The 14423-nt window shown below is 40.5% G+C and overlaps 3 protein-coding genes across 3 annotated transcripts in view; 2 read left to right on the top strand and 1 right to left on the bottom strand.

Annotated features, from left to right (window-relative positions):
* Positions 1-14423, bottom strand: part of LOC123258820 (phosphatidylinositol-binding clathrin assembly protein LAP-like) — a gene marked incomplete in the record, with an annotated part of 153490 nt that overhangs the window by 129984 nt on the left and 9083 nt on the right.
* On the top strand, positions 6648-7577 carry LOC123258830. The gene is made up of 3 exons (XM_044719072.1): positions 6648-6886; positions 7005-7314; positions 7395-7577. The coding sequence occupies exons 1-3, from the start codon at positions 6835-6837 to the stop codon at positions 7573-7575; spliced, it is 543 nt and encodes a 180-aa protein (XP_044575007.1). The 5' UTR covers positions 6648-6834; the 3' UTR covers positions 7576-7577.
* On the top strand, positions 7647-9325 carry LOC123258824. Its single transcript, XM_044719060.1, has 2 exons — positions 7647-8162; positions 8237-9325. Exons 1-2 carry the CDS (start codon positions 7739-7741, stop codon positions 9313-9315), a joined length of 1503 nt encoding a protein of 500 aa, XP_044574995.1. The 5' UTR covers positions 7647-7738; the 3' UTR covers positions 9316-9325.

Here is a 14423-nt window from a genome sequence, read left to right as displayed (position 1 = left end):
GATACTTCAGTGCCGGCGGACGGTAGTCGGAAGTAGTCGGACAGTCAAAAAACGTTCCTCCAAAAAGTGAAAGACCCGTCAATACTCAGGCTTTCCGAGAAAGAATTAGCTCTCTACCGACCGTCACCGGCCAACAATCACCAATGGAACGACTCGGTAGCAAGATCGAAGAGTTAGCTGATTTCATCAAGGACAAAAAAAATCTCCATCATGAAATCAGAAAATTGGTTACGTCTATTGGTTCGGTATATAGGCATATAGGCTGGCCAACAAATCACCAACGACGTCGGCGACAACCACTCAAACATCTCCGTAGATGACCACAAAACCACAGCCACCTTTGGTCACTCCTGAGAAACCACCATGGCAAGGAAAGGACAACAACAAGAAGAGGCTTCTGTCCACGCCCAGCTCTTCCTCAGGAATTGACAAGCCAGCACAGAAAAAGACCGCCCGGGATGATACCTGGACCAAAGTGACTTGGCAGAAGAAAAAGAAGGAAAGAAAACAGGAGCCAGTGGCACACCTACTGAAGCCCAAAACCAGCCAAATAAGGGTGGCTCAAAGAAACCAAGGAGGAAAAAGACAAGAACAAAGGCTGTGCTTGTACAACCAGCTGAAGGGCGAACGTACGCCGATCTCATTATGGAAATCAAGGCTAAGGTTAACCCGACAGAGACTGGAGTAGACATAAATTCGATCAAACAAACGAAGCGCGGGAGCGTTCTTCTAGAAATGGTTCGCAAGACTAAAGACACTGCTGCTTTCACGGCTGCGATAAAAACAGCAACCGCTAACATCGGTACAGTCAGAACGCTCACACCAAAAACAACGATCGAGATCCTTGACTTGGATGGAATCTCTACCGAGGGCGACGTCCGTGAGGCACTCAAACGTGATTTCGCCAACAGCCTGGAAATCAAACGTGTGAATTTGACAAAACCTACACCACAAGGCAATCGGAAAGCCTTCTGCGAGATAGACGAGGCTAGCGCGATCAAGATCCTTAACAAGGCCTGGTATAAAGATCGGATGGGTTAATTGTCGCATACGCCCAGTTGCGAAAGTAACCCGATGCTTTAAATGCCTTGGTTTTGGGCACCAAATACATAACTGTACGGGACCGGACAGAATCAAGTGTTGCTATAAATGTGGCGGAGAAAACCACAAATCTGCAGACTGTACGGAGAAGCCAAAATGCTTCCTCTGTACACGGGAAAAAAAAGCCCAAGATGGCTTATGTCATATTTCTGACTCCGGGGCTTGTAAGGCATTCCGTACCGCACTTGCCGAAGCTACGAGAGGGCAGAAATGACGCGCATACTACAAGGAAACCTGAATAGATGTGCATTGGCGCAGAACTTACTTCGCCAGCGAGTCTTTGAAGAGGAGATCGACGTTTGCTTCATCTGCGAACAGAAGAATATGTGGTGAGGCTTTCGCCTACCTCCGAAGAGGCCGATACCTGGGCTCTAAAGAGCTATACTCGCACGTATATTTGTCCTACTCTCACGCAACAAAAACACAGCCAAATTTACGGGCAAGGAAAAACCCTGCCCTCAAGCTTTTACGCTATGATTGGACAGATGTGGATGGAATCTAATGTCAATCTGTCCTCGTACTCAGTTAACTGTACAAAAAAAAATCCCATTCCACGACTGCGTTAGCCTGATCAGTAATATAATAACAAACCGACCAGTTACCAGCAGGGCCCATACGGAGAGGTACAGCCGCAAGACCTCGTTCGTGTGTAACTGTCTAGTTTACTCCCCAAATCTTTGAGCTTACCTGCGATGCCAAATAAATCTGACAGCATCACGAGATCTTACTCGGTTCATCTGCGAACAAAAAAAATATATGGCGAGGCTTTCGCCTACCTCCGAAGAGGCCGTTTCCTGGGCTAAAAAGAGCTATACACGCACGTATATCTATCCTACCTTCACATAGGAAATACACAGCCAAGTTTGCTGGCAAGGAAAAACCCTGCCCTCAAGCATTTACGCTATCATAGGACAGATGTGAATTGAGTTGAATTTAATGTCAATCTGTCCTCGTACTCAGTTAACTGTATCAACCCATTCAACGACTGCGTTAGCCTGATCGGTAATATAATGACAACCCGACCAGTTACCAGCGGGGCCCATGCGGGGAGGTACAGCCGTAAGACCTGTTTGAGCCATAACACTTATCCCCCCTTACAAGAGTCTCGTTCGTTTGTCTGTCTAGTCTAGTCCCCGAATCTTTGAGCTTAGCTGCGTTGCCAAATAATTTTGACAACGTCACGAGGCCTTGCTCAAAATCATCTGCGAACAATATCTAAACCTCCAAGACAGAGCATGGTTCGCAGACGAAACTGGCACAGCAGCAATTTAGGTTGTGAACACAAAAAAAAAAAAAAAAAAAAAAAAACGTTACCGCCAACAACAGCGGAAGTGGAGCAGGTTTAGTCTGGATTCAAACCCCCACAACCTACTTCATGAGCGTCTATCTCTCACCTAACGAAGGGATTAGTGTGTTCCGACAGAAACTCGCAAATATAGAAGATGCGGTCACTAAGTTCGACGGCGAAGTTATCGTAGCCGGAGACTTCAACGCTAAATCGGCTGAGTGGGGCGCTGCTTTCTCCGACACCAGAGGAAACGAGGTCGCTGACGTCGTGGCTAGACTCGATCTCATAGTGCTGAACACCGGGAGCACCACGACCTTTAGAAGACCAGGGTACCAAGAATCCATCCTCGACATCTCATTGGCGACTCCAAGGACTGCCAACATGATTGAAGACTGGACAGTATCCGAAGAATACAGTGGCAGTGATCACCAGTTTGTAAAATTCAGCGTTGGATTGGCATTTGCTCCGGTTTCACAACGCGACGTTTCTAAGCGGAAGTGGAATGCCAAAAGGCTTCATCCAGAGGCATTGCAAGCTTCACTCGCACGAAGCTGGTCTATCCTCCAGAACAACCCGACACCGGATACCTGCAGCGAGACGGAAAAGGCAGTGCTAAACACGATGAAAGAAATTACTGCCGCATGTGACGCCTCTATGCCGCGGCTGAAAAACCAGAGCTTCTACAGGCCGGCGTACTGGTGGTCAGCGGACATAGCAGAACTTCGCAAAATATGCCATCAGCTACGTCGCCGAGCAACGAGAGCTACGAAACGCTCCCCAAGCCAGGACTTGTATTCAAAAGAGTACAAGCAGGCCAAAAAGACGCTAAACCGAGCCATTAAAGCAAGTAAAGCGAAACTGTGGAAAGAGATCTGCAACGATCTCGACAATGACCTCTGGGGTAAAGCCTACCAAATTGTCGCCAAACGACTTGGAAAGGCTTCACCAGAGGCGCCGAAATCTCCTGCCTTGATGGAGAGCATTGTAACGGAGCTTTTCCCCAAACACCCACCGCGGGAGAAGAAACACTACACTAAGAACAGCGAAGTAACACCCTTCACAACTAAGGAATTACAAGACGCGGCCAAGTCACTCAAAACAGGAAAGGCACCTGGACCTGATGGCATCCCGGCATCGGTGATCAAAACTGTAGCCCTGGAATACCCAGACATACTCCTGAACACCTACAACGCATGCTTGGCAACTGGCACGTTTCCCGTGGTCTGGAAACGGCAGAGATTGGTTCTCTTAGACAAAGGTAAGGGAACCCCCATAACACCTTCGTCGTTTAGACCACTCTGTATGCTGGACATTGCTGGAAAACTGCTCGAGAAGCTCATACAAGGGAGACTTCGCAACGACATAGACCGTGCTGGAGGTTTTGCCGCAAACCAACACGGCTTCCGGAAAGGACGTTCAACAGTCGGCGCGATCCAGAAAGTCGTAGCGACAGCGAGAGAAGCATGGACTGGTAGCCTCAAAGCCCGCAAGGTGTGTCTTGTCCTCACGCTAGACATTAGAAATGCCTTTAACAGCGCAAATTGGAGAGATATTTTGGACGCCCTGGAGCACAGATTTGACATGGAGCCGGAGAATCTGGCACTTGTCGACAACTACCTTGACGAGAGAAAGCTGATAGCAGAAACCATGGAAGGTCCACAAGAATACGCCATAACGGCTGGCGTGCCGCATGGCTCAATTATGGGGCCCGATCTATGGAACGCGGACTACGACGAGCTTCTGGAAATCCCGTTGCCAAAGCAAGTGAAGCTAACGGGCTTTGCAGACGACGTCGCGGCCACGATAATAGTAGACAGCGTAGAGGAGGCCGAACTACTCGTTTGGGAAACCATTGATGCTGTCGAGACTTGGCTCGATAAACACCACCTGAAACTCGCAAAACACAAAACCGAGATGGTCGTTCTGACTCGCCAAAAATGGTTCCCAAAACCATTTGCTGTGGACATGGGAGGAATAACGCTAACGTCAACAAGGGCCCTGCGCTATCTGGAGGTAATGATAGACGAGAAACTATTTTTCCGCGAACACCTCGATAGTGCATGCCAGAAAGCCAGCAAGACGGTGTCTAGCCTAGCAAGAATTATGACGAATACTGTGGGACCAAGAACCAAAAAGAGGAGAGTCCTTCTGGAAGCAGTCCATTCGGTACTGCGTCATGGAGCGGAAATATGGGCATATATATTAAAGCAGAAAACCTATCGGCGGAAAATGGCAGCAGTGCAGCGGCGATGCGCTCTCAGAGTTGCCTGCGCCTACCGCACGGTTTCCGAAGCGGCTGTATTGGTCATTGCGGGAGCTGCGCCCATCGACCTATTAGCGTTCGAGAGAGCAAGACTCTACGACGCTAAAATCGGTGGCGAAAACATGAAGGAGGCAAAAACGAGGATAAAAACGGAAACGCAGCAAGAGTGGCAGGACCGATGGACGTCGGGAGAGACAAGCAGATGGACAGCGCGACTGATCCCAAACATCAACGTCTGGCTTTCTCGGAAGCACGGGGACACGGACTTCTTTCTGACCCAGCTACTGACGGGACATGGGCAGTTCAATGCCTATCTATTCAAGATGGGTTTGCACAGCACACCAACGTGCAAATACTGTCCAGACAAAATTGACAACGCCGAGCACACGTTTTTCGAGTGTGATCGATGGAAGGACGATAGAATCTGCACCGAAGAAACAATGGGCACCGCGCTCTCCCCTGAGAGCTTGGTAACCTGCATGATCAAAAAAGAAGAAAACTGGACAGCTGTAGTAGCCTACGCGCAGCGTCTCTTGAAAGAAAAAATCGCAGAAAGGGATTAGAAACCAGTAATAACAAGAAGTAGGTGTCGTGAGGCACAACATGGACTGGATTGAAGTAATGCTAACGCGGTCCTGATCCAGTCTTCCCTGTAACATATATAGGGAAACGAGAGAGGAGGATGTTTAGTCGGTATTGTTGCAAAATAATATTGTCTTCTGAGTCCGACATACCCAGGCACCTACACCTAGTCCTGGCAACAATACCAAGTCCTGGCATACGTGAACGTATTTTACCTCCTCTATAAAAAAACACACACACACACACACACACACACACACACACACACACACACACACACACACACATACAGACACGATGACAACCTCGCGGGAGTAGTCAGGGAAGCTTCCTATGACCTTTAAACGTCGAGATCTGATGAAAACTCGATTTTTGCAAAACGGCGTGAAAACAATAACTTCCCGATTTTTTAAAATCTTAAATTTTTTTAGCGGGAAGCGAAAAAAAAAACACACACACACACATACATACATACACACATACAAACTTGAAATTTGATTGGAATATTGTATTGGCTTACAGAGATTCCAAATTTCATCGAATTGGCATTCACCTTTTATCCATGTGATCATTCTAGCTAATATTTATTGTAACTTTCAATGTGCAATTAATATAACATTCCCGTGGCTTTCTTCAAAAAATGAATAATAATTGACAAAGAAAAAAATTTGAAATGAGTATTGAAAATTTCAGTTAAAGTTATTGTAGGTCTCATAAGTGCAGTTGAAATCTGCCTAGATCAAAGTCTAGCAAATTTTGCTGTTAATTAAAATATCCTCCGCTATGAGAACAATTCATCGGTTAGTGATCAACAAAAATAAAATGTATGTTAATCTCTTAGTCGGTTGACTGAATAGCTACATGGGTCATTCCTCCAAATAAGAACATTTTTACGGGGCGACCCTCGCGGATTATGTTTAAAATTTATGGAGGTGTTCTCTATCATAAGACAAAAATTCCCTGAGAGTTTTAGCTCTTAATACGCAGCGGTCTTGAAGTTATGATTTTTTGAAATTTTGGAAAAAAATTTTTTTCAACTTTTTCGTCAATTTTTCTGATATGAAAAACATTTTTATACAAAATTGACAAACATTGTATTTTGTAGGAAAAATTTTCAGCTTTTGAATGAAAATATTTATTTTTTCATAAACTCATCAGAAGACCCTTAAAAATCAAATTAAAGTGGAGAAATTGATTTTTTTCGGTGTGCAGCCCAAAATTCTTCAAATTTGAATTTTTTTTCTGAAAGCTGAGAGTTTTTTACACAAAATATAGCGTTTTGCCGATGTGCATATTTTTTGTTTCGTCACAATTAAATTAAATGTTAGATTCACTATGCAGTAATATAATTCAGAATAGTAATATAATTTTCTCTTTAATACTAAAATTATAGTACTCATAAATTTTGAACCACCTGCTTAAAAGATGAGTCTATACTTCGTCACTTATCATGCAGATGGCGCTCACAACTCCCTCTATTTACTTTCATTTTGTGATTCTTTCTTGAGCGATTTCTTTTCGGATCGTTTGTTCTTAACAAAAATATAATTGCTCAAGTTTTTAAGTAATAATTATTGCGTTACTTTGATATTTCATCGCCATGAGTAAACGTATACGGTCAGTAAATTGTTGTAATCCATTCAATGAGTCACGTAAGTAACTAATACAGTGCACTTGACCTCTTATGTATAACGTCTACGTAGAACCAATTAAATTAATGGCCTTGTGTTTAATATTGACTTTTGACATCTAATTAAACGAAACTTTTAGATAAAAAAGGAGTTAAAGATTTAAGAAAATTTCCCGACGAAGATCGTTGGAAATTTCCTGACTTAGATGACACTTCAATGTTATGTGTGCGTTGTCGATTCCGTGTCAAAGAATATATTCCGCCGGCATCAGAGGAAGACGAAATTATTTCAAGTCAAATTAGTGTTGAAAGTCTGAGTATATCAGCTGAAATTTGTACTCAAGGAAGCAGTTTATCTCGAACTGTCAGTAATTTTAGCGACAATCTATGTGATTACAATGATCATTCTTTAGAGCGATTTTTGAAAATTCCTCTTATTGAAAAAGACAGGTAAAAATTTTCTATTGATTAAGTTTTTCATTTACTGAGTGAAAACTTACTTAATTATTTTTCTATGCGTTTAATTTAAGGTTATATTCTGAAAAAAATTATGGAGTAAAAAAACTTGATGAGAGCTATGCTGCCCTAGAGAATCAGTTCCAATCACAATTTGGAATAGTACCTGAATCTACCTACAGAAAGATTAATCAAGATCATTGTTCCATGATAGCTAAAGTGAAGAAATTATATAACGCTAAAAGTAACAAGTAAATTTTTTTAACAATCGATCATTTTAAAATATCTTCATTTTTTCATATTAATACGATCGATCGTTTGCTTTACAGATCAATAAAAAAGAAGCTGCTTTCAATTTTACCCAAAAGACAGTTGGGAAGTCAGTTGTATAGCATCTGAATTTAACTGTTCTCGAAAAATGGTACTGAATCTTAAAAATGATATCAGTGAATCTGAGAATGTTGATTTAGACTCTGGTGAAATGACTACTAATACTTTGAATCCCACAAAAGTTCCAGGCAATCAGCCGCTTAAGTTAGATGTAAAAAAACTTGTCATTGATTTTTATGAAAGCGAAGAAAACTCAAAACAATTAGCGGGCATGAAAGATTTTAAATCTGTGAAGGATTGTGATGGAAATCGAACTAGGGTACAAAAAAAGTTGATTCTTTGTAATTTAAAAGAATTGTACCAAAGCTTCAAAGCGCAATATAATTCAGTGGCAATCGGATTTTTTAAATTCGCTAGTTTGAGGCCTACTTATTGTATTCTTGCTGGAAGTAGTGGTACACATGTCGTATGTGTTTGTACTATTCATCAAAATGTAAAATTGATGTTAGAAGGTACTTGTGTATTTGACATTCTCTATAATTGTACTAAAACTAGTTATTAATCTTATTACATTTATTCCATTTAGGATGTAATTTTCCAAAATTTGCGAAAAACACCGATTGGGTTGTAGAATCTCAGCCAATTTACAAAAATTTATTAAACAAATTAGTTTGTAACAATCCAAAAGAATCGTGCTTTTCCAGAATGTGCAATAGTTGTCCAAATAATGAAGAAATCGCTGATTATTTTCGTGTGTCGTTTAATGAATCTGATGTTAATGAAATCCAATATAAAATGTGGACATCAACAGACCGTTGTACTATTGTGAATGTTACGTCAGATTCTGAAGACTTCATCGAGACTTTAGTGACGCAACTTGATAAGCTTTTGAAACATGATTTTATTGCGAAAACACAAAGTCGATTTTTTTCTGATACAAAACTAAATTTAAAGAGCGGGGAATTCGTCGTAGTATTTGACTTTTCGAAAAATTATGCATTCGTTGTGCAGGAAGCAGCTCAAGGCTTTCATTGGAATAATGATCAAGCTACTATAATTCCAATGGTGATTTATTATAACGAAAATGATACTATTAAGCATTTGAGCTTTGTTGGTATTTCAGATTGTCTTAAGTACGACACAGTTTTAATTTATTTATTTCAAGAGCAATTGATTGCCTTTCTTAAAAAGAAGTTTGCTGTCATCAATACGATTTTTTACTTCTCTGATGGAGCTCCACAACAATTCATAAACAAGAAAGCATTTACAAACTTATGTTATCATTATGCTGACTTTGAAATCAACGCTGAGTGGCATTTTTTTGCAACTGCCCATGGCAAAGGACCATGCGATGGTCTTGCGGGTTCATTAAAACGATATGCTGCTAGAGCTTCATTACAAATGAACAATAAAGAGCATATACTGAAACCACAAGATTTGTTTTCCTTGGGAACGAAAAATTTTACAAGCGTTGACTTTACTTTTATAGCTAATGACGATTATTTAATAAAAAAAAATGTGTTAGACATACGATATTCTCAATCGAAAACGGTGAAAGGTACACACTCATTACACACTTTTGTGCCTTTAAAAGATGAAATTGGTTATGCTTTCATTAAAACTGTGTCCACATCTCAAAAAAGTTCAAAAATAAAAGTATTTTAATTATAATGAATTTGCGTTTAATTTAATTGTGACGAAACAAAAAATATGCACATCGGCAAAACGCTATATTTTGTGTAAAAAACTCTCAGCTTTCAGAAAAAAAATTCAAATTTGAAGAATTTTGGGCTGCACACCAAAAAAAAAATCAATTTTTCCACTTTAATTCGATTTTTAAGGATCTTTTGATGAGTTTATGAAAAAATAAATATTTTCATTCAAAAGCTGAGAATTTTTTCTACAAAATACAATGTTTGTCGATTTTGTTTAAAAATGTTTTTTATATCAGAAAAATTGACGAAAAAGTTGAAAAAAAAATTTTTCCAAAATTTCAAAAAATCATATCTTCAAGACCGCTGCGTATTAAGAGCTAAAACTCTCAGGGAATTTTTGTCTTATGATAGAGAACACCTCCATAAATTTTAAACATAATCCGCGAAAGTCACCCCGTAAAAATGTTCTTATTTGGTGGAATGACCCACATATAAAATAAAATTTTGGAAACCTTATAATGACTTTTTAGCTGCTGCCAAAGAGACGATTGTTGTAAGAAAATATAATTATTAAGAAAGAAAAATATTTAAATCGGTTGACCTTGGTGGCCATCCCTGTGATTTCCTGTTTCTCTTGAGATTCTATCAAATTTTATATCTGTAGGAACAATATAAATTTTTTGACAATCATTACTCCCGCACTCCTCTGTAGGAGAGGAATTTCGCAAGATCCTATTCGAGATGATTTCTACATTATAAACAAAAGGTTCCAGGCCATAGAAACTATTGTTTGAAAATAAGAGATTTTCATTGTTGACGCACCCGCAATCCTTTTTGGAGTTGGAATTCGAGAAAAGCCATTCTTAGCTGAACTTGACATCATATACGAAGATTCGTACCAAATTTGAAGTCTGTAGAAATTACAGTTTGGAAATAGAAATTGAATATTTTAACACCCATCCCCGCAATCCCTATCGGAAGTATAAATTTTTGAAATCCGTTTTGAGATGATCTCTACACGACAAATAAAAGATTCCTACCAAATTTACAGCTTTTAGAAGCTATATTTTGGAGATTAAGATTTTTTATTGTCAACACTTACTCCCGCGATCCTCATTGGAGGTGATTCGTTGTAAAATCCGCTCTTAGGTCATTTCTATATCACATATAGAAGACTCCTACTCAATTTGAAGCATGTAGGAGCTATATTTTAAATATCAAAATTTTTTTTTGCTAACACCCACCCCCTCAATCCATATATGGAGTAAATTGTCATAAAATCCACTCTTAGATCATTTCTACCACAAACATAGCAGATTCTTACCAAATTTGGAATCTATAAGAGCTATAGCTTGGAAATTGAAAATTTTTATTGTTAACACCCACCCCCGCAATCCTCTGTCAGGTGAGCTATCGTAAAATTCGTTCATAAATGATTTTTACATCACTTATAGAAAATTTCTACCAAATTTGGAGTCTGTAGGAGCTATAGTTTGAAAATTAAAAATTTTCATTGTTGATACCCACCCCCACAACCCCCTGTGGAGTGATCTATCGTAAAATTCATTCATATACTATTTCTACATCTCTGACAGAAGATTCCTACCAAATTTGGAGTCGATAGGAACTAGAGTTTAAAAACGGAAATTTTTCATTTTTAACGCCCCCGCAAAACCCTTTGGGGGAGGAATTTCTTAAAATCCGTTCTTAGCTGACCTCTACATGGCAAAAGTAATATTCCTACCAAATTTCAAGTTTCTAGGTCTGATGGTTCCCGAGATATCGTGATGAGTGACTATATAGATAGGAATCTCTTATAATAATATAGATAACTAGCTGTTACCCGCCCGCTCCGCTGAGCACTTCGAATTGTATTTAGAATTGAATAGAATTGTATTTTGAAATCTAGACTTGAAATATAATTGCAGTATTGTTTTGACTTGCACAGATTCTAAATTCCATCGGAATGGTCTGTACCTTTTATTCATGTGATTACTTGTTACGAGTTAAAAAAAAGTTTTAGCAAAATATCGAAAAATTGATAATTTAAAAAATATCATTTTCTACTTGTAAAATATTTTTTTTTATCAGAGTAAATCTAAAATAGAAAAATTTTTTTTAATTTTTTGAAAAATTTGAATTTTAGAATAAAAAAAATATGAAAAACGTCAATTGTTGGATTAAAAAAACTATGAAAAAATATCAAAAAATTAATTACTTTTAAAAAACGTGAAATTAAACAATTACCTGCGATTCTTATATATTTTAAAATATTTTGCAGTGAAAATATGTGTATTAAGCTGAATTTAGAAAAGAATGATATTTTTTTTCCAAAATTCAAATTAAAAAAAAACCCTTCTCTGAGATTATTATTATTATTATTATTATTATTATTATTATTTAATTTTTAATTTTTAAATGTCAACTTTTCATGTTTTTTATTAATTTGAATTTTCGCGCCTAAGAACTACAAGATGGCAAGAGAAATAATAATAATCAACAAGATGACAAATATAGTAATAATATTTATAATGAATATATTATACTCCGGAAATTTTTACGGTCAAAACAGACGTGCGTACGCCTGTTTTAACCGTACTTATTCTCCGATTCCGTCTTGTACGGTCAAAACAGACTCTATTTTCAGCGGCATATTAGACTTTAAAGAGTTGGCACATTTTTACGGTCCAAACGGGACTCGAATTTTGACTCGGGTTCTGAAAAAAACATTTTTTTCAATTTTTTTCGACAACGATATCTTACGAACAAATAAACAGATTTTGACCGGGCTGGTGGCAATCGACGTAGTTTGATGGTGTTAAGAGCTGATTAATTTTTGGAATTGATCGGTTCAGCCGTTTAAAAGATATTTCAAAAAAACGAATTTTTGGAAATTTTATTTTTGAGATTTCTCAAAATTTATCGACTCTAATTCTGTAAATTAGTATCAGAATTCTAGGGGCAACAGAACTCTCCAGAACGCCGCTTATTTCAATCGAATCGGATGATCCAATCAAAAGTTATGAGAGATTATATACACACACACACACACACACACACACACACACACACACACACACACACACACACACACACACACACACACTCGGGGCAGAAGAGATACTGCTACCGGGCGCGTCTCCCCGAGCGGATGGGAGAACGCTCGCTGTCCTTGGATGACACTTAATCTCTTAGTTGATGAGGTACAGCGGGTAGGAGCCAAGCAAAATAACCAAACAAAATAAGCTCCCGTGGACAAAACTCCCCTTTAATGGGTTGGTCACACTAACTGACCTAGCAAGACGATTGGTTCCTGCTGTAACTCACTGGGAGTGTCCGGAACCTGTATCGTAGTTTCCGACGATACAGGCCACGGCTGATGTGAGCTTGCTCTGCCGAGGTGAAAGTTGCAGCAGTGGATCAGGAGCCAGCCACTTCGGGCCTTGATCAGGAAGTACGCAGTGAGTGTTGGAGATCGGAATCTTCACCGCTCCGAGCGAGTCTAGTCCGTCCGTGTATTCCGGGACTGGCTAAGTGTCGGCTAAGCCTCAGGGAACTGGGGTAGGAGTACTATCTCCGAGGGTACACCCGTTCCTAGTTATGGCAACCCGCTCCACTCCGTACGATGCGCTGGTAAATCAAAAAAGTATGAGTAACCCACAGGAAACAAACAAGAGGGGAAACGGGCTACATGCCCAACAAGCAGCGATTGACGCAAGCGCTGAAATGAAGCGTTCGCAAGCGCTCAAACGCCTTGAAAAGCTGATCAGTGAGCTGAATGATTTCGTCCAACCAAAGGTCAACATTCACAAAGAGATAAAATCTAAGATGACTGGTGTAACTAACGCCCTTCAAAGGTTTGAGAAGCTGGATGAGGAGTGGCGCTCATCATCGCAGCGCATTTCTCATGCTACACCGGAGAAAGCCTGTCAGGCTGTCGTCGTGACTGACGAAGCAATGGACACCGGAGCTGAAGTGATGGTGAATCAGTCGCTGAAGACAAGGGTGAAACTGACACAAGGCCTGAAAAGAGAAAGGACCGAAACTCGCCAGAGCCAACCGATAAAGTCACAAAGAAGAAGGACTTGAAAAAAAGCCCTCCCTAACGACTGGCAGGGCAGGTCGACGAACCTAAGAAGACGACTGACTGGGAAAAAGTACAGTCTAAGAAGAAGAGAAGGCTAGCTAGAGAGCAACTCCCAAAGAAACCGCCGAAAGAGCCCCGGCCGGAACCTAAGCGGAAGAAACCGCGAAAATGGACCAGGCCTGACGCTCTGATCATCCGTCCAGTCGAGAAGGAGAAGTACGCCGAAATATTGCGTCGTATAAAGCAGGCCGTCCCTGACGAACAGGTCCGCACAACCGTGGAAAAGATCCACAAAACCAAAACTGGGGACATGCTGATTACGCTCTCAAAGAAGAGTATCGACAAAGGCCAAGCTTTGCAAAAGACCATCATGGATATTCTTCAAAAAGAGGCCGAAGTAATCTGCAAAGGACCGCAGGAGACCATCGAGATCCGAGACATTGATGATGACACGATGAAGGAGCACATTCAGACTGCCCTGAAAACGGAAACCGGAGAAACTTGCAAAATACCACTAGAGGCTATCAAGATCCGTAAGGCCTACAGAGGTACGCAAACGGCTACAGTGACACTACCAGCAGCTGGAGCACAACAGCTACTGGAAGGAAGCGGCAAAATAAGGATTGGCTGGGTCAATTGCCGAATAAGAGCAACTAGAAGACCAGTCCAATGCTTTAAATGCTGGCACTTCGGACATGTTGGGTCCCAATGTAAAAGCCAAGTAGACCGGTCTAAACTCTGCATCAGATGTGGACAAGAAGGGCACTGTATCTCTGACTGTAAAAATCCTGCCAAGTGTGCAATATGTGCTGAGCAGCAAGGAGCAAAGGACGTGGCTCACCATGCCGGCACCCACAGGTGCCCGGTATTTCAGGAGGCGCTCCAGAAGTTGACGAACAAACAACCATGAGGATACTACAGCTCAATCTCAACCATTGTGAGGCAACGCATGACCTGCTTATGCAATCCGTGCGAGAATTAGAGCTTGACTTGGTACTAATAGCAGAGCCATATAAACACCTGAGTACCCA

The sequence above is a fragment of the Cotesia glomerata genome, linkage group LG2, assembly GCF_020080835.1.
Source record: "Cotesia glomerata isolate CgM1 linkage group LG2, MPM_Cglom_v2.3, whole genome shotgun sequence".
Lineage (NCBI taxonomy): Eukaryota > Metazoa > Arthropoda > Insecta > Hymenoptera > Braconidae > Cotesia > Cotesia glomerata.
The sequence above is the reverse complement of the archived record's forward strand: the minus strand, read 5'-3'. Positions and strand labels throughout refer to the sequence as shown.